The sequence below is a fragment of the Myotis daubentonii genome, chromosome X (genome assembly GCF_963259705.1).
Source record: "Myotis daubentonii chromosome X, mMyoDau2.1, whole genome shotgun sequence".
Lineage (NCBI taxonomy): Eukaryota > Metazoa > Chordata > Mammalia > Chiroptera > Vespertilionidae > Myotis > Myotis daubentonii.
Window position 1 is genome coordinate 12,341,918 of NC_081861.1, and position 21,517 is coordinate 12,363,434.

The 21,517-nt window shown below is 40.0% G+C and overlaps 1 protein-coding gene across 2 annotated transcripts in view; it reads left to right on the forward strand.

Annotated features, from left to right (window-relative positions):
* The window catches only part of GABRA3 (gamma-aminobutyric acid type A receptor subunit alpha3), a 227,971-nt gene that overhangs the window by 158,110 nt on the left and 48,344 nt on the right, over positions 1 to 21,517 (forward strand). For both annotated transcript variants that reach the window (XM_059678914.1, XM_059678915.1), the window contains exons 7-8: positions 8,754 to 8,897; positions 17,812 to 17,964. In XM_059678914.1, the coding sequence (XP_059534897.1) occupies positions 8,754 to 8,897; positions 17,812 to 17,964 (297 nt within the window). The remainder of the gene's footprint in view (positions 1 to 8,753; positions 8,898 to 17,811; positions 17,965 to 21,517) is intronic.

Sequence of the window (21,517 nt, forward strand, 5' to 3'; positions counted from 1 at the left end):
ATTTAAAGTCCTGAGGATTATAAATGTACTAGAGGCCCGTTGCATAAAGAGATTCATGCAATAGGCCTTCCTTCCCCTGGCTGCCAGCACCGATTTTCCTCCAGTACCCGGGACCCAGCCAAGCCTGGAGGCTTCTCCACTCTGACCACAGAGAAGGCAAGCCTCTTCAGTATTCAGTCATCTTCAATCTTCAGTAATCTTCAGTCTTTGCTCTGGCGGAGCCTTCAGTCTTCACTCTGTGCCTGCATATGCAAATTAACCACCATCTTTGTTAGGTTAATATGCATGCTCATCCTGATTGGCTGGTGGGTGTAGCAGAGTGACACCAATTTGCATGTTTCTCTTTTATTAGATTAGTTATAAACCTATACAGTGTCTGTTTCCATTTGGTTTCATATGTATGCTAACCTTAGGCATTAGTTGTTAGGTTTATAAAACCCTTGTATTTTTACTGAATATGCCTAAATTTAATGGATTATTTTTTCTATAAAACCTTCTTTTGTGTTCCCTGTCTTGGTTTTAGTTGTCATTTATCTCTTCAACCTCATCTCATATCTGTTTCTCTCTTTTACATTGACCTTCTGCCCATTCCTACAACTCAGCAGGATCTTTCTCACTTAGAAACCTTTGCACTTGTTGTTTTATTGTTTTTACCTGAAATGTTCTCCATCAAACTCTGAGTCTTTTTCCTTTTCCATGTCTCAGCTTAAAAGCTACTCCCTCAAGGAGGTCTTCTCTGATCACTGTGCTTAATGAAACCCCTCCCTACCCCATAAACTGTTCCATTTTTTTCACAGAACATATTACTGTATGATATTTTCTTTCTTTCTTTCTTTCTTTCTTTCTTTCTTTCTTTCTTTCTTTCTTTCTTTCTTTCTTTCTTTCTTTCCTTCTTTCTCTCTCTCTCTCTCTCTCTCTCTCTCTCTCTCTCTCTCTCTCTCTCTCTCTTTCTTTCTTTCTTTCTTTCTTTCTTTCTTTCTTTTCTGTCTTTCCCCAGTAGAATATAACTTCAATGAAGGGATGTGACCTCAAATGTCTTATGACTTACGAACCTTAACTAGGTAAAATAATGATTTAATATTTGTTAAAAGAGTGATTGGCTGAATCAAATAAGCAAGCAAACAAGCAAACTCTGACAATATGAGTTCAAAGGAAATGCTTTTTTATTGGTGCTATTTTGGCAGGATTGTTTTTTACTTCCCATTTTCCTAGAGCCTGACACATCCCAAGGCTCAAGTAACAGGAGACATTTGGCAAAACAACAAAAGCAATGACATGCTTGTGTCATCATAGTCCAGTGATGGCAAACCTATGACATGCGTGTCAGAGGTGACACGCAAACTCATTTTTTGGGTTGATTTTTCTTTGTTAAATGGCATTTAAATATATAAAATAAATATCAAAAATATAAATCTTTGTTTTACTATGGTTGCAAATATCAAAAAATTTCTATACGTGACACAGCACCAGAGTTAAGTTAGGGTTTTTCAAAATGCTGACACGCTGAGCTCAAAAGGTTCGCCATCACTGTCATAGTCCATACAATATATATTGAGGGGGCCATTCTGGGAATGCAGTAGTTTCTATAGTTTGGTAGATATCCTTTCTGCAGTATTCACCTCCCCTGACTCTATCTTTGCTCCTCCATGAAAATACAAAGATTAGAACTGAAAAGAAGAAGTAAGACTCCATGGGAGGAAAGCTGAGGAGCTAAAGGAATCCAAAAGGGCATGGAGGAAGGAGAGAAGAAAGAGAAAGCCTGAAGGGAAAGAGTTCTGTTCCCTGGTGGGTGAATGAATTCCATTATTATCCGCCTACTGGCAAAAACTATAAATTCAGGACCATCTAGATTATTTCCTTAAACGTCCTCTTTCCTTAACCATCAGTTATAATGTTTTACCTTTGAAATCTCCTCTTTGTCCCACTCAATTCAACCCACTGTCTACTACTATATATAACCCTAAGGGTTACTCATTCCAAACATTGTGATGACCTTCTGACTGTTGTCTTGGCTACAGTTTCACTTTTTCCAACTAGTAATCCATACTGCAGCTAGAGGGAGCTTTCCAAAGCATAAATCTGGATATATTATCTTTATGCTTTGGTCAGGTCCACAATAACTTACAGCCTATGGACTAAAATCTTTCTTTCTTAGTGTGGGCAATTAGGATATGGCATAATATGACATTAGCTTTTTTCTAGCCTCTAAGTCCAGGAATGCCATGAATTCCCTAATACTCCATATTTTTATATGCTTTTTGCTTTTGCTGTGTTGTTCTTTTGCTAGGAATGTCCTTTCACGTATAAAAGGTGGCCTCATCTTCTAAGTATTTTTCCATTGATTTTTAGAGAGAGTGGAAGAGAGGGAGGGAAAGAGAGAGGGGAGAGAGAGAGAGAGAGAGAGAGAGAGAGAGAGATCTCACATCAATTGATTGTCTCCTGCAAAGACCCCTGGCCATGGCCAGATGGAACCTGCAATAGGTACATGCCCTTGACAGGAAATAGCACCTGCACCCTACAGTGTGCAGGCTGACACTTTAACCATTGAGCAACACCAGCCAGGGCCAAGGCTACTTTATGAATTGTTCTTTATTTTTTAAAAAAAATTGTATTGAATAAGGTGTTACATAATGTGTCCTTATCTCCCCATTGCCCTCCTCCACCCCCCACTCATGCCCTAACCCCCCTGTTGTCTGTGTCAATTGGTTAGGCATATATGCGTGCATACAAGTCCTTTGGTTGATCTCTCTCCTTTACCCCCCACCCTCCCCTACCTTCCCTCTGAGGTTTGATGGTCTGATCGATACTTCTCTGTCTCTGGATCTGTTTTTGTTCATCAGTTTATGTTCATTATATTCCACAAATGAGTGAGATCATGTGATATTTATCTTTCTCTAACTGGCTTATTTAATATTGCACTTGGAGCAGAACCGATAGTGCCATCCTCCGGTTTCATTTAATACTTGTTTTTGTTCCACTAGTGTGCATAGTTTTCATGTTCAGGCTTGTACTATGACCATTGTAAGCTCTCTGTCTCTCCCAATAGATTGTGGGCACCCTGATGGTAGTTACTATGCTTTATTAACCTTTGTTTACCAGTACAGGGTCAGACTATGAACAGACAATCAAGTAGTTTTCAATTTTTTAAAATTTATTTCTCTCTCTATTCTCTTCCACTATTATTTTATGCCTTTCCTACTTTGACCTCCACCATATGAGAAGAGAATATTTTTCCTCCATAATTCCTCTATTACCATATATTTTTTCCACAGAAATTAATCCATTGATTTTTGTATGAAACAAGTTGCCACTCGGGGCCCATTGAAATTTCTTAGGTACTGGTAGCTGCACAATTTATTGTCAAATCTATACTAGGAAATGTTTGGAGTTTGGAGCTAATATTCAGGTTCTTAATGCTCAAGGTACTCAGCTTAAGTTAAGAGACCCAGCAAGAAATTCTTTTTCTTTCTTAGTGGTAGAAAATATATTTTATATCCTACCCTTTCCCTCAAAAAACCTGTTTTAGTTTTTATATTTTCAAACTCTTGGGTATATGGGGCAGAACATTGCATTGTCCTTTAAACATAGGGAGTTACAACCATCTACACAGCAAAGATAAGAAGACATACATAGATGATTCTCTTGAGTAGTGGAACCCAAAACATATATACTAAAGATGGAAAATTAGAAGACATGAAATCACATTTCACTAATAGCCCTGGTATAGTCCTCACTTAATAGTCTTAGAATAGATTTGGGTAAGGTTATGAGAAGAGTCCTGAGAAGATCTCCATTTCTTCTTGATGACACTAATTTGAAGATCTACAATTCCAGTTGGGAGCCCTCAATACCCCATAGCAAGCAGCAGATGCTTTGTTTCCAAGGATGAATCACAGAAGACCATAGCCATCTATAGGAGAGTCTCTAGACCAGAGGTTGTACATTGGTGGTTTGCAGATGTGATTTACTTGATATATACAGTGTTTATAACTTTTGAAATTATTTATTAAGATTGAAATTTGGGGAATGTCACATAAAATTCCGGATTTTTCTTTTATGTATTTATTGCTTATTTGTTTATTGAACCTGAAAGTCCAATAAGTTTTGTGTTTGAATGCATACACAAAGTGTTGCTACTGGGAAATGCAGTTAATCATTAAGCAACAAACCTTCCTAGGCATTAAAATCCTGTTTAATAAAGAGGGAATATGCTAATTGACCCTCACACTGTCACAACGATGGGTAATTGACCCTCACACTGTCACAAATCCTATTTAATAAAGAGGGAATATGCTAATTGACTTCCCCACCCGCAAAGATGGTGGCGCCCACAGCCACAAGATGGCCGGCAGGGGAGGGCAGTTGTGGGTGATCAGGCCAGCAGGGGAGGGCAGTTAGGGGCGACTAGACCAGCAGAGGAGGTCAGTTGGGGGCAACCAGGTCTGCAGGGGAGGGCAGTTGGGGGGGACCAGGCCTTCAGGGGAGGGCAGTTAAGTGTGACCAGGCCGGCAGGGGAGGATAGTTAGGGGTGACCGGGCTGGCAAGGGAGGGCAGTTGGAGGTGACCAGGCTGACAGGAGAGGGCAGTTGGGGGTTACCAGGCTTGCAGGGGAAGACAGCTGGAGGCCATCAGGTTGGCAGAGGAAGGCAGTTGGTGGTGACTGGGCCAGCCACGCAGGGCAGTTGGGGGTGACCAGGCCGGCAGGGGAGTGGTTAGGGGGCGATCAGGCTGGCAGTTAGAAACAGTTAGGGGAAATCAGGCAGGCATGCAGGTGAGTGGTTAGGAGCCAGCAGTCCTGGATTGTGAGAGGGATCAGGCCTAAACCAGCAGTAGGACATCCCCCGAGGGGTCCCAGATTGGAGAGTGTGCAGGCTGGGCTGAGGGACACCCCCCTGTGCATGAATTTTGAGTACTGGGCCTGTAGTATTTTATAAATGCTAGATTTATAAAAATATCTATTAATCACAGAAGAAATTGTATGTTGAACTAGAAGTATTTCTGTCACTGTTTTAAAGAAATTACTGAAACCAAATAGGGCAACTATGTGGAAAAATTGGATTTCTTATGGTATTTTCTTTTGTAGTTTATGAGAGCACATATATATAAATACCATAGAGTTATGTATAATTTTTCATGATTTCAATGAGAATTTTGATGTGAATGAAGAACTTTTTGGCATGTTGCCCATTACAAAAAAAATCAGGAAATGGTTTACTTGGGCATACTGATGAAGTCCTAAGAAGTGTACTATAAGCAGATCACAATTGGTGTGTGTAAAGGTTACTGTTAGACTGTTATGAAATGTATACCCAAGGTGCAAGGTTTTGTATGGACACAGAGTTTATATTTGTTCATTAGTAAATTCACTAGGAATTATTTGTTTTGTAGTAAAACATTTAAATAGAACATATTATGGACATAACACCAGTCCAAAACTTGGATGAAATGGGTGAACAGTATAGAGGTCAACTTCCCTTTATCTGCCCAGGTGCTGGAGTTAGGACAAGATGCTCATCCGAAATATAAAATAAACTGTGCAAACAGTTAATCCATGTCTGGAAAGAAAACATGTCTCTCCCTTCATTCCCAACTCATTTCCCTTACCTACACCCCTGTTAAAACTAATCTGTACTAAATTCTTTACTTGCCATTGGAATTCTAAATGCAAGACCTATCATTAACATCCTGGTGCAGAAAAAAGATGGCAGGTTTGTGTTTTTCAAATCAGAATAGTAATAAGTTTAAAAAATAGTAATTATTAATTATTGCTATGTCATTTGAAAATTTTCGTTTCTTTAAGACTTAAAATAGCCCTAGTATGATTTCTTAAATTAAATCTTTATTGTTCAGATTATTACAGTTGTTCCTCTTTTTTTCCCCCATAGGTCCCCTCCACCCAGTTCCCACCCCACCTTCTGCCCTTAATGCCTCCCCCCCACTGTCCTCATCCATAGGTGTACGATTTTTGTCCAGTCTCTTCCCGCACCCCCACACCCCTTTCCCCCCCCCCAAGAATTGTCAATCCACTCCCGTTCTCTGCCCCTGATTCTATTATAATCATCACTTTACTCTGTTCATCAGATTTATTATTCACCTGATTTTTAGATTCACTTGTTGATAGATGTGTATTCGTTGTTCATAATTTGTATCTTTACCTTTTTCTTCTTCTTCCTCTTCTTAAAGGATACCTTTCAACATTTCATATAATACTGGTTTGGTGGTGATGAACTCCTTTAGCTTTTTCTTATCTGTGAAGCTCTTTATCTGACCTTCAATTCTGAATGATAGCTTTCCTGGGTAAAGTAATCTTGTTTGTAGGTTCTTGCTATTCATCACTTTGAATATTTCTTGCCACTCCCTTCTGGCCTGCATAGTTTCTGTTGAGAAATCAGCTAACAGTCATATGGGTACTCCCTTGTAGGTAACTGACTTTTTTTCTCTTGCTGCTTTTAAGATTCTCTCTTTGTCTTTTGCTTGTGGCATTTAATTATGATGTGTCTTGGTGTGGTCCTCTTTGGATTCCTTTTGTTTGGGGTTCTCTTCGCTTCCTGGACTTGTAAGTCTATTTCTTTCACCAGGTAGGGAAAGTTTTCTGTCATTATTTCTTCAAATAGGTTTTCAATATCTTGCTCCCTCTCTTCTTCTGGCACCCCCATAATTCGGATGTTGGTACGCTTGAAGTTGTCCCAGAGGCTCCTTACACTATCTTGATATTTTTAGGTTCTTTTTTCTTTCTGTTTTTCCGGTTGGGTGTCTTTTGCTTCTTTGTATTTCAAATCTTTCACTTGATTCTTGGGATCCTCTAGTCTGCTGTTGCAACTCTGTATAATACTCTTTATTTCAGTCAGTGTATGCTTAATTTCTAGTTGGTCCTTTTTCATATCCATGAGGGTCTCACTAGATTTCTTGAGGGTCTCACTAAATTTATCAGCGGTCTCACTAGACTTATTGAGGGTCTTACTAAATTTATCAGTAGTTTCTAGGAAATTCTTGAAAAACCTTGTAACTGTAGTTTTGAACTCTATATCCAGTAGTTTGCTTTCCTCCATTTCTTTCATTTGTGACCTGTTTTTTTGTCTCTGCATTTTTTATGCTTCCCTGTATTGATAGAGTGTCTGTCTGTGCTAGGTGTCCTATAGGGCCCAGTGGCTCAGCCTCCCCAGTTACCTGAGGAGGACACTCTTGTTGCACCCCCTTGTGGGCTTTGTGCACAGTCTTGTTGTAGTTAAGCCTTGATTGTTGTAGGTATCACTGGGAGGAATTGACCTCCAGGCCCATTGTCTGTAAGAATCAGCTGTGTCTACAGTGGGAGAACTTCTGTGCTGGAGACACCCTTCTGGGGCAAGACTTGCTTCAGTGGGGCTTTGGTGCTCACTGAGTCTTCCCCCTGAGTGTGTCCCTTATGGATCTGAGGAGTTGTAATCTCGATGGTCTCACTCTGACCACTGGGTACCCTGGCTCTTGGATCTCTAAGGAGGTGCTAATTTAGCCTCTGCCTGAGGCTACCCAGCAGGAGCTATGGAGAGATCTTCAGATTCCTCTTCTTTGTTTGGGGTTTGGAGGTGCCCAGATGAGGCCCAGCTGTGAAGCAATACAAGCTGCTGTGGGGCCTTGGGCCTTATCTTGGATGTTCTGGGTCTCTCTGACCCAGCTTCAGTCTGTTAGGTAATTTTCAGGTTGCAAAGGCCAGGCCTTTCATATGCAAAAGCCTCTTCACACAGCTTTGGTGGGGCGGGGTCTCAGGGAATCAACAGGGTGGAGCAAACAGCTATGACAGATCCTTAGTCCTACCCTAAGAGGCCCCGTGTCTTAGTGTCTTGGTAATCGCTTCAAGCACCTCTGAGAGAAAGCCACCCTCAAGTTCTGACCAGATGCCAGACAGTACAGTTTCTCCCCGTATGAGTCTGGGTCCCCAGAGACTTGCCCAAAGTTAGAATTCAGAGCAGTCAGGAGCTTGAGACTCCCTTCTGATTGAAAAAAAAAACCCCACAAAAACATGTCCTCAGTTGCCAGCCCTTTCCACGTGCGCCTTCGTACCTCTGCACTTTACTTCTGCACCTCTTCTGAGTCTCAGTGTGCTTTTCTCTTTCCTTCTAGTTGTAGAATTTCCACTCAGCCAACCTTCCTGTGGTTCTGGATGATATCCGTTTTGTCTTTTAGTTGTATTTTTGAAGTGGTTGTGCGAGGCAGCAATGTCAGGTGTTTACCTATGCTGCCATCTTGGTTTCCTCTGTGTAGTTTTTTTTTTTTTTTTCAGTATGATTTTTTTTTTAACTTTATCTAATATGGTCACCCTATAACTAATTAAAGAAAATGTGTTACATTTTGTGGCAGTTAATTTTTCTCACAACTAGCCTAATTTACTAATTTAAGGTACCTCTCTATCTCCTATAAGCATCTCAATTTATGACAACTGCATTCGATTATATTTTATCTATTCCTACTCTTATCCCCACTCTTTACACTCCAAGAGAAGGAAAAAGTTAACAATTTATTGGCAGTGCAAAAGACTGTGCGTCATTGAAGGAAAAGACCACTTTAGACTCATTTCTGTGTTCTCAGCTTAAACAATAGTGGTTATACAATGATTGTTTATTAGATTGATGGACACATGTACTTCAGTTGAAGAGAGAATACCTACCCAGAACTCTTTTGGGATGTAAGTTGTATTTTAAACTCATGCAAGTTTAGTATCAAAAATAACCATTTTTCTTTCCCTTCAACATCTCCTTCTTGACCCTTTTATGCCTTAGATGCCTATACAAAAGCTGAAGTGGTTTATTCTTGGACCCTTGGGAAGAACAAATCTGTGGAAGTAGCACAGGACGGTTCTCGCCTGAATCAATATGACCTGCTGGGCCATGTTGTTGGGACAGATATAATCCGCTCTAGTACAGGTATTTACTTTATTTAACAAGAATTTTTATATATAATCTGTACCATATACTAGTAACTGTTACCCCCACCCTTATCCCCCCCCCACACACCCCTATCTCTTGCAACTACTAATCTTTGTATCTGTGAGCTTGTTTTTTTGGATTGTGTTTTGTTTTAGATTCCACATATAAGTGAGATTATACAATATTTGTCTTCCTCTGTATAATTTATTTTACTTAGTATAATGCCCTCAATGTCCATCCATGTTGTCAAAAATGGCAATATTTTCTTCTCTTCATAGCTGAATAACATTCCATTGTGTATATGTACCACATTTTCTTCACCATTCCTCTATCCATAGACACGTAGGTTGCTTCCATATCTTGGCTATTGTAAATAATGCTTCAGTGAACTTAGGAGTGCATATATTTTTTCAAGTTAGTGTTTTTGTGTTCTTTGGCTAAATATCCAGAAGTAGGATTGCTGCATCATGTGGTCATTCTATTTTTAATTTTGTGGGGAACTCCCATATTGTTTTACATAGTGGCTGCACCGATTTATTTTCCCACCAACAATGAAGAAGGGTTTCCTTTTCTCCACATTCTTACCAATACTTGTTATTTCTTGTTAGTTATAAATAGCAGTATTTTAATAATTAGACTGGACATTATTATTATATGTTTTAATTACTTTGAAATTTAAAAAGAGAAGTAAAAAGCTTTCCTTCAATGTCACAGTATTCTTGACAATGATGTGATAAGTGCTGTTATCACTGACAGGTATAGCATTTCATTGTTAAATTCAGTAAAATAATATTTTCATTTTTAATGACCTCATATGTGAATCATACTCAATTTAGCCAATTATCTACTACTATTTTATGTGACTTAATGCTATAATCAACCCTGTGTAGACCTTTTTTCCATATAGCATTTTATTCCTGTGTTATTATCTGCCTAGGATAGAGACAGAATATCAAGACTGCTATTTCAGAAAGTAGACACATTTTTGAAAAGTTAATACATATGTACAAATTGCCATTCTAAAAGGTTAAGCAATTCACACTCCCATTATCAGTGTATGGGCATGCCAATTTTCCTTCAATCTTGGCAATGCATGTGTCACGGGTTGAATTATGTCCCCTCACATGTTGAAGTTCTGACCCCAGTATCTCAGAATGTGACCTTATTAAAAATAGAGTCATTGCAGATATAATTAGACTACATCTCAAATTAGTTTAAAAGCATGATACAAAGTACATAAGTAAAAAGGTAATTTAGTATATTAAAATACATTTGCATAATTCAATACTCTGCAGCTCTAAGAAGTAATGATGAAGTCCTTGATGTTACTGTTCATTGCAAATATCTGCAGGATATACTGTTGAGTGAAAAAAAAATGCAGAGCACAGAACACTGAAGATATATAGGGATATATGTTTGTATAGGGTTATTATTTCTAGAAATATCCACAAGAAACTGTTAATTGTAGTTAAAGGAGGGAGAAATGAGATGGGTGGTTTAGGGCAGCTATGAGAGGGAGACTTTGCTGTACACCCTTGGATACCCTTTGATTTAGGTACCGATTACATATTATTACATCACATATGTATATTGTCTTTATGTCACTATAAATTATAGATATTCCTTTATGAATTCTGAATATGCTACTCAACATATTAATAGACAGCTGAACCATAGATAATAGGGAAAGACCTATAATCTATGGAAGTTCTATTTTTTATGAATTTCTTTCTCTCTGAATGCTGTCAGTCCTTGGTATGAAGTAATTCTAACCAGAGGGCTCCTGCTCTTTGCTGCAGATTCAAACATGTGTTAAATAAATGAATAAAAGTCTTTAAAATCTGTGGCTAATTGTTTATACCATTCCCTATTTCAACACTGATTCCATTTTCCCACATTTGGAAAAATTTTGCAATTAATTTTCTAAGAGGAAGATTTGGGTATATGATCTTATTTTTCCATCTTTCCTAGAAATTTGACCATTCATTAGAATAAGTATATTATGGTCATTGTATACTAGTATATTGTGTCTTTACACATGTAGCAAAGGTTAAGTAAAGACAAAGCAGAAAATAAGAGATTGAAAGAAACACAAAGAGAACTCTGAAAGATGAGGATTAAAAGAATACAGGAGACTAGATAAAGTTCAAGGAACATAGATAGTTGGAAAAATACCAAACATGAATTTAAGAAAATATATCCACTCACTTTGTATGAATTTTTGCAAGCTCTTAAAGAAGCCCCTTGTATCATTCACAGCCTTAGGAACTGGATAAATTGTGAATGTGTTTTTCATCGTATCCTCAAATATTTGTGCACTTAACACAGATGGAGCATAGTAGGATATAGTGCAAAGGCAGGGAAAGTTCTCTAAACTACTTAAAGAGTAATCTTTCACAATAAGGCACACAGAGAGAGGCAACAACACCAGCAGGAAGAGAAAGAAATCATTCTGGTGTGGCTCAGTGGTTCAGCATAACCCATGAACCAGGATGTCACTGTTCAATTCCCAGTCAGGGCATATGCCTGGGTTGTGGGCTCAATCCCTAGTGGGGGGTTGTGTAGGAAACAACCTATCAATGTTACTCTCTCATCATTGATGTTTATCTCTCTCTCACTCACTCTCTCCCTTTCTCTCTGAAATCAATAAAAGTATATTTTTAAAGAAGAAGAATATAATGATCCACTTTATGAAAATATGTGCAGTTATATAAAGCATTAATTTGCTAGGCTGTTCTGCATTTCTGATCCATAGATAGTAATTCATGAATACACATCCATTATCCTATATAATCCTATATAATAAAACCCTAAATGCAAGTCGACCAAATGGTGGAATGACTAGTCACTATGATGCACATTGACCACTAGTGAATAGAGGCTCGATGCAGAAGCTGCCCTCTGGTGGTCGATGCACTTCCACAGGGGGAGCTCCGCTCAGCCAGAAGCCAGGCTCATGGCTGGTGAGCGCAGTGGCGGTGGTGGGAACCTCTCCTGCTTCCACTGCAGACAGGGAATAAGAAGCGAGGGGTCCCAGACTGTGAGAGCCCCAGACTGCAAGAGGGATGTCTGACTGCCAGCAGGGGGATTGGGGATCGGGTCTAAGCTGGTGGGTGGACATCCCCCAAGGGGTTCTGGACTGTGAGAGGGCACAGGCTGGGCTAAGGGACGCCCCCCCCCCTTGTTTGAATTTTGTGTACCAGGCCTCTAGTATATTTTATTTTTAAAATATATTTTATTGATTTTTTACAGAGAGGAAGGGAGAAAGAGAGGGATAGAGAGTTAGAAACATTGATGAGAGAGAAACATCGATTCAGCTGCCTCCTGCACACCCCCCACTTGGGATGTGCCCGCAACCAAGGTACATGCCCTTGACCGGAATCGAACCTGGGACCCTTCAGTCCGCAGGCCGATGCTCTATCCACTAAGCCAAACCAGTCAGGGCTCTAGTATATGTTATATTATACCTTGTGTATTTCACAGATAACACAGATGTTACTTAAGCTTAATAAGCTGAGGCACAAGGGTGTAAATAGAATAGAGAACTAGGAAAAATCTAATCTGATCAAACCTTCAGTTTCCACTTTGGCAGAGAAGAGGATGCAAGGATGTAAAGAGATACAAAGTATCATAGTTGTATTTAACACAACCTATTCAGTTAATTAATGCAGTGAATGTACTTGTTAGGCTTTCTAAACATCTACTTGTAATTTTCCTTCACAGAAGTTATCTAGGTTATGAACTTGTAAATGTGCTAAAGTAGCTTTCTATTGACCTTTATCTATTCCACAGTGGACTCAGTCTGCAATACTATCTGAAATGGGAAATCTTCCCAAATAACTAAAAGACACTTCAGTCTTTACTGAGGAGAATTCTTTTTGCCTCTGCTCCTCTTCCCCAACTTTATTCAAATATAAGTGAAAAATAAAATTGTACACATTTAAGACTTACAAAGTGATTATATATAATATACATTATGAAATGATTAGAACAATCCAATAAACTATCTTTTGTGTGTATATATATATTGAGAACACTCCAGACCTACTCTTAGAAATCATGTATATAATACCAGTCGCTATGATGTGCATTGACCACCAGGGGGCAGACGCTCAATGCAGGAGCTCCCACCTGGTTGTCAGTGCGCTCCTGAAGAGGCAGCAATGCTCAGATGTACATTAGATCCCCAGCTATTCATCCCGATTTTATTCATCTTAAAATCGAAAGTTTGTGCTTTTTGATTGGCATCTCCCCATTTTCCTTACCCTTTAGCCCCTGAAAACCACCATTCTAATCAGCCTGGGGGTGGCTGCATCCCAGGCCGCCATGATCCCTGAGAATCAAAACCCACTGGCATAGGGTCACCAAAGCTGCCTGCTGACCAAGACAAGACAATTCCCTGGGGAACGTGTCAGATGAGCCAGTAAAGCTTGCTGCGTACACGGCAACCCTTGAAAGTCAAATCCCTGTACTGCTGCTCCAGGCCACATGTCCGGGCATATTTGTTCCCCAGAGAAATTATCTTTACTTCAAGTTACTGTTTTTCAGAAAGGAGTTGCTTCCACTCCGAGGCTGTTTGATTCCCAGGGGTTGTGGTGTATACTGACAGCAGAGACGCTGCTCTAGGCTGAGTGGCCAGCTTGTAATGTTTTCTGGTGTTCAATCTGTGGGTGGACTGGGTCGGCTGTCACTTTCAAGCCAAATGGTCAGCGGGTTTTGTTTCCAATGTCATCCCCCTCCCGCGGCTACACTGCCTTTGAATTTCACTCCCAGGAGTTGCCGCATATGCGGCATATCTAACGGCTTGCCCGACATAATTGCCTTGTCTGTGGTCGGCGTGTGGTAGGGCAGGTGGCCAGCGGGTTTTGATTCTTAGAGGTCATTGTGTTGGCGGACTGGGTCACTGCCTAAGCTCTGTCGCAGGAAGTGGACAGAACAGCTGCTGCTCTGACGTCACGTGGCCAGCGGGGTTTTTATTTTCATTGAATTTATTGGGATAACATTGGCTAATATAATTGTATAGGTCTCAGGTATACAATTCTATAATACATCATCTGTATATTGTATTGTGTGTTTACCACCCCAAGTCAAGTCTCCTTACATTACTTTTTGTCCCCCCTCTGCTCTCTTCTACATTCCCACCCCCTTTCCCGCTGCTAATCACCATACGGTTGCCTGCATATTGTTTTTCTTTTCCGTTTGCTTAATCCCTTCACCATTTTGACCCCCCCGGAATGGCAGGATTGACGGAGGTCCAGGATGGGGGTGAGGTGGGTGTGTGGGGTGGGGCGGGGGCGGGGGCGAGTGCATCACCACCCTAGGCTGAGCAGCTGGCAAGTTTTAACCACCAGAGGTCGCCTTTTGAGCGCATCAGGAAACCAAGGAATTTGGCCCTTTTGATTGGTCCACCACCATTGCTGGAAGTCTGCTCTGAGTTTTGCTGTTGGCCAGACCTCCGTTGTTGGGCGGGACCTCCGCCTATCCTGTACTTAACTGGTTGCCAGAGCCGCAGGTTTCTCTCAGAGGTTGAATTTCTAAGCAGGCAAGGCAGACTGCTGGACTCTCATCAGAAGAGATTGCAATCTGGCACTGATGGCTGTAAGTTCCCCGAGCCCCCTTCTTTGTTCTTAGCTGACAGCAAGTTGTTTAACACTGCCAATTCCCCCAGTGTGCCCCATGGGGCTAGACAGAAGCCGGCCTCCAGGGGAATGCCTTGGAATACTGGAAGCGTCCATCTGCCATGAGCTCTCCTTTCCCACTGGATAAACCTTAGATTCAGAGGAGCCTGCTAAGCATGACACTGAGTGCAGGTCTGGGGGGTGGCGTGGGGGGGGGGGATGGGCGGGGAAGTAGGCCGCAAAGTGAAACCACTTCTCTTACCCTTTTATTTTATTCATTTATGTTTAATTTTGTTTTATTGCTTGAAGTATTACAAAGAGTATTATATATGTCTCTTTTTTCCCCCCTTGACATTCCCCTGGCCTCCCCTACCCCTCAGTGTCTTGTGTCCATTGGTTATGCTTATATGCATGCATACAAGTCCTTCAGTTGATCTCTTACAGCCCTCCCCTCCCCCAACACTCCCCCAGAGTTCCTGTGGTAGTTTGACAGTCTGTTCGATGCTTTGTTTTGTGCTCTAAGAGGGCATTTCAGCCTTACTTCCAGGTTCTGGTATTTTCAAAAAGGCATTCTTGTCTGTGGATAGTTGCGAATCTATATTTTTGTGATTGGATACTACAGCTTATATGTCCTATTCCACCATTTTGCTGATCTCAGTCACCCTCTTTGATTCTTTGGAAAGAGAGATAGAAAGACAGAAATTGAAGGAAAGAGGGATATAAAAGGAAAGGATTGAATAAAATATATTCAGTCATTTAAGGCAAATGGGTAATTTGATAAGATTTTGCAAAGTCCACTTGTTTCGCCTTTCATTTCCAGAGAATATATCTAATTTATGAATAATATTTACTATATATTTTATTTATTAAATATTTCAGATTATAAAATATAGGTCAATAGATAGGAGTTTATGGGGTATGAGCCTAAGCTGGGAAAGGGGGGAAATTTCCCATGCTAATCAAAGTCCAATTGTCATTAAAAATAAATCTTCAATGCCTTCTCAGTGGAAAAAGAATGAAGGGAAGGACAGGGAGAAGAAAGAATAGAAATGCACATAGACAGGAAAGAAGTGAAGGGAGTGGGGAACAAAGACACAGATAAAAACATTGAAAAATAAACAGAGGGAAAGAAAAGAGAGACACTCCAAAGTTATAATGAAGAACACATTCCATAATTTTGTATGAGAATTATTTGCTAAATTTAAAATAAGCCTTATTTTTTCATGTTCATATAAAAAGGTAGATTGTGAATACACATACAATATGTATTGTATTTTGAGCTTTGCGTAAACAGATGGTGCTTCCTTGGCTTAGGTAGAAGGGAGTGGGTAGGGTAGGAAAGTGGGAAATTGCCTCATTTGGGAGACCTGCTAAAGCCAAATGTGGGTGGAGAAAAAGAGGTAAAAAATAAAAATCTCTGACAAGAAAGATAGTGGAGCAGTCAGATTGGATGGATCTTTGGGGATCATTTAAGAGAAGTTGGCCTTTACTCTTTGAGAGATGGTAGTCTTGAACAAAAGAGAGACCAAATCTGACTTATGTTTTAATATGATCATTTTGGCTGCTGTGCAAAGAATGCATTGAAGAGGGCAAGAACAGAAGCAAGACCAGTTTGAAAGCTTTTATAGTACTCTAGTGGCTTAGACCAGAGTGGCAGTGGTGGAGGTGGTGAGAAGTTGTCAAATTATGTATATATAGTATTTGGAGAAAGAACTGTCAATGTTTGTTGTTTGATTGGGTATCTGTGTGTGTATGCATGTATGTACATGAAGGTATATACAAGGGGGAGAGAGGGAGAGGGAGAGGGAGAGGGAGAGAGAGAGAGAGAGAGAGAGAGAGAGAGAGAGAGAGAGAGAGAGAGAGAGAGATGATGATGATTCTAACTTTTAGAAGAATTTTATTTTGGCCTGTGCTTCTGAGAGCTATCATTTACTGAGATGGGAAAAATCTGTTGGGAGAGCCAGTTGAAGGGGGTGAGAGATGGGGAGAGTAAAATCTATGACTTGGACATCTTAGGTCAAGGTACCTATTAGATCCCCAAGTGATGATGTTTATGATGTATAATAGGTAATTGAATACATAGGTCCAGAGTAGTGTAGGGAACCCTAGGTCTGTGTATGAAAGTACCACAAACTGGGTGGCTTAAAACAATAGAAATGTATTATCCCTCAGTTTTGGAGGCTACAAGTCTGAAACAAGATGTTGGCAGAGTTTGTTTCTTTTGGAGGTTCTGAAGCAGAATCTGTTCTGTGCTTTTGCCTCCTAATTTCTGAAGGTTGCAGCCTTCGGCATTCCCTAGCTTGTGGATTTATCACTCCAATCTCTGCCTCTGTCATCACATGTCATCATAACATCACCCTGTGTGTTTTTTTCTTTATAAGAGCACTAGAGGCCCGATGCACAAAATTCATGCAAGGGGCTCAGCCCTTGCAGCCCCTCGCAGCCATGGCCCTCGCAGCCCCGGCTTCGTCCTGAAGGTCATCCGGACAGTCATTCTGCTATTTGATCTAATTAGCATATTAGCCCTTTATTATATAGGATTATTCATAGTGTATCACAGCCCATCCTACTCCAGTATGACCTCATCATAACTAATTATATCTGCAACAACCCTATTTCTAAAGAAGGTCACAATATTAGGTACTCAGGGTTAGGACTTTACCATATCTTTCCAGGAGACACAATTCAACTCATAACAAGTAAGGAAGCCCACTAAGAAGATATACATTGGGGATTATCAGAGTTTGATGTATTATTTAAAGACACAGACTGAGAAAGCAAAGGCAGTGAGTGAGACAGAAAAGAGTACAAGTCCTGACATCCTCGAGTGTTTAGAAATGTAAAGGAATCAGCAAATGAGACTGGAGAAGTAATGAGGTAGGGGGAAAACCAGAAGAGCATCATGGCCTAGAAATTCCTTGAAGAGAGTCATTCCAGGAGGATGGAGGGCTCGACTGTGTAAAATGCTTCAGACAAATCCAGTAAGAGCTATAATTAACTATTGAATTTAACAAAGGATAATAATTAGTACCTTCCTTACAGGGTTGTTGGAAGGGTGCAAAGTAAATACTTCCAAAACACTCAAAGTTTTTTGGCACATAGTAAGATCTTAATTATTTTTTTAAATATTTTTTATTTATTTCACTACTTCATGATATCTGGTTTCATGGATTTGGGAGGTGCCAGGATGTTTTGAATATAAGCTTAAGGAGCTTTGTGAACTGAATTGGAAGCCACCTCAATCCAACAATGTTTGTTCGGTTACATGCCACCTAATTTTACTTTCTTTCCAGGAGAATATGTTGTCATGACAACCCACTTCCACCTCAAGAGAAAAATTGGCTACTTTGTGATCCAGACCTACTTGCCATGCATTATGACTGTCATTCTGTCACAAGTGTCTTTCTGGCTGAACAGAGAGTCTGTTCCGGCTCGCACAGTCTTTGGTGAGTGTCATTTTACGGAGAATGAAGCAGGGGGAGACATTTTCAAAGTGTTATGATGGGCACTCAGAGTACGTGTGAGAAGCTAGAAGAACCATTACTGGAGATAATGGGAGCAACACCTTAGCCCAGCATTAGTAACTGAGTCATTAGATCCTGGTATTTCAGACAACTAAACTCTTAACAAAGAAGTGGGAATAAGAAGAGTGTTGAAGTAGTAAGGTTATTGTAGTGCTTACTGTCTCAGTCAGGCTTGTTCCAGGAGCTGGGGAGGGTTGGAAAGTTTAGTGAAAAAGAGGAAATTAATGAGCAGACTCCAGAAAGTGAAGGTTGGGAAACTAAACTGAAACAGAGAGGAGGATTGGAAGCATTTTTATAACCCATTTTTTGTATGCACATATAACCTTGCTGCTTCTCCTCTAGCCTTTTTGAAAGTATGAATTATCTGGTATTTACTAAAGGCTATACAGTTTGTAGGTTTTTTAATAGTACCTACAATCGGAGACATTTTCTTCAATATAAATTTACTGATGTCTAGGGAAAGGCTTGTATATTATTACCACTTTTTCCTGGGAGAATTACAGCATATAACATTTTTCTGTTTCTGCATTGTAAGATTTTTTAGGAGATAAATATTAATTAACTATTTTAGTCTACTAAACTGCCTCCATGGCATGGTGGCTGTGAGTCATATACTTGGGTGTGCTGCATATCCACACTGATGGCCAATATTTCCTACCAATTTGCTGAAGTTATACAGTGTACTTAAGTAGTAAATGATGTTTCAGGGGGAAAAAAAGCAGTATTTTAGGTCAGGTAGAGAAGGAGATAGCAATGGAGAAAGAAACAGTAACCTATAAAGTAGGAAAAATAAAGTAGAAGGGTGTAATATTATAGAAATCAAGAGAAGAAGAGTATTTCAAGAAGCAGGGAATAATCATCTGGGATGAATTCTATTGTGTGTTTAGGTAACATGCAGATAGAAACTGTATGTTGAGTATGATGATATGATTGGTTGTTAGTAATTTTGAAAAGAATAGTTCTAGTGAAATGGGGGGAGCAGAATCTATATAGGAGTAGATTAAAGGTGCCCATTTTTGAAAATATAACAAATTAAATACCCTGAAAAATTTTTCTTTACAAATCCTAGAAAAGCTAGTGAAACATAGGAACCATCCTTTTTAAAAAATATCTGAGCTCATAAAAAATTAAAGGAAATATTCAGGGACTCATATAGTATAAGGAACTAAAAACTGGAGTGTTAATCACATGAGCTGATACTATTATATCAATATATTTTTATTAATAAAAATATATCTATATTTTAAAATGAATTTTTATCAGAGAGGAAGGGAGAGGGAGAGAGAGATAGAAACATCAATGATGAGAGGGAATCATTGATCGCTTTCTCCTGCATGCTCCCACTAGGGATCGAGCCCACAACCCGGCCATGTGCCCTGATTGGGAATTGAACTGTGACCTCCTGGTTCATAGGTCTACATTCAACCACTGAGCCATGCTGGCCAGATAATAAAAAATATATCTTAAAAGAAAAGAATATTATGCTGAGTGGAGGAAAGCAGACACAAATGAGTACATAGTGTATGATATTTATATGAAACGCTGGGGGAGGGGATCTAATCCATAGTGAAGGAAAGCAAAGCAGGGCATTAAAAAGGAATGAGGTGGTTACCTGGGGCCAAGAAGGGGATGAAATGGTCTCAAAGGAACTTTTGAGGTAATATAAGTATTCAATAGATGATACTTATGAGAGAGGGTATAGGGATAAACGGTGATGGAAGAATACTTGACTTGGGGTGGTGAATACACAATACAGTGTTCAGGTCATGTATTGTGGCATTGAGCACCCAAAACCTGTATAATTTTGTTAACCAGTGTCACCCCAATAAATTCAATAAAAAGTAAAAAAAAGAGTGGACATGGATATCACCTGATATTAGAAATATCACAGGAGCACAGATTATCACATGACTATGATTGTGTGTTGGACTAAGGAGTAATAGAGATCAAGGAAAATATGGACCCCTACCACTGGATATCTTGATTCTGAATGATCAACCAGCTTTTGAGAACCAAAATGGTATATACAATAGGAGAGTCAGGTTTCAGTTAAGATCAAAAGAGGAATGCGCATTCGGAGAAGAGGGTTAGAAGATAGGTGAATTTGCTTGTCATAAGAAGCAGAGTTGGGGAGTTAGAAGATTTTGGAGAAAAGTGTAGAAAGGGAATGGGGCACTGGGTCATATTCAGTAATGCACTTTGTAAAATATATTAAACCTGGCTGACAATAAATTAACAAAAATGCTTGCCCCTGTGGTGGTATCTGAGCTCAACAGGTTTATGAATTATGATTAATTCTGATTATCTATTGGGGAGAGTGTGTGCTCATTTTGAATACTGTAGTCTGAAACATTTTAGTTTTTGTATCCCTAGGACCTAATTCTGCAAGACACAGAATAGACAGTTAAAGCTAGGGTAAAGAAGAGAATAAGAACTATATTATTGACTAGAGACCTGGTGCACAAAATTTATGCACTCAGGGGGGACTTCTTGGGGGATGTCTATGACTGACGGCAGTCAGTCATCCCTCTCGCAGTCTGGGACCCCTTGCTCCTTACCGCTTGCCTGCTCACTGCTCCTGCTCCTTAGCGCTGTGGTGGAGGCGGGAGAGGTTCCTGCCACCACCGCTACACTCGCCAGCCATGAGCCTGGCTTCTGGCTGAGTGGCGCTCCCCCTATGGGTGCACACGGACCACCAGGGTGCAGCTCCTACATTGAACGTCTGCCCCCTGGTGGTCAGTGCGTATCATAGTGACCAGTCATTCCACCATTTGGTTGATTTTCATATTAGCCTTTTATTATATAGGATAATAACAACCTATAGTTACTATTAAAAAGTACATTATTCACTATGACAGAAGCAAATGTGGTGCAGTCCATGGGCTGTAGGCTGAGAAGAGCAGTTCCACTCATTACACATGAGCTAGGTGCAGTGGTCACCAACCTTTCAGACCTCATGGACCACCAGTGGTCCACAGACCACCAGTTGGTGATGGTTGAACTAGGGGACTACTCCATTGTGTTCAGGTTTGAGAAAATAGAGACATTATCCATGGTCCTTACTCTCATGCAACTCATGGTTTGCTGTAACAGACTTGTTATTGCAGAAGTATACTAGACTTTTAGAAGTGCTCAAAGGAAGTGAAGCAGGGCAGTCACAAAAACCTTTCTAGAAGAGTCTTGAAAGAGAAGCACTGGGTGACAGGCCTGTATCTCTTTTAAAATGCCATACTTCTTTGTCCATCCATTAAGTATACCAAATGCTTTACTGAGGATGCTAACAGCTTTGAGTAGCTAAGAGCACTTTACAAGATGACAGTTCTAATTAAGACCTAGAGGCCAGAGTTCTAAAAGTCTCTACTGAGATATGGCACAGAAACACTTATGTTTCAGAGTTTTTCTATCCATCCATTGGCATAGTGCTGTGAATATGTCAAGAGTGGACAACTGCATAAGGTGATAATCATAAATGAGG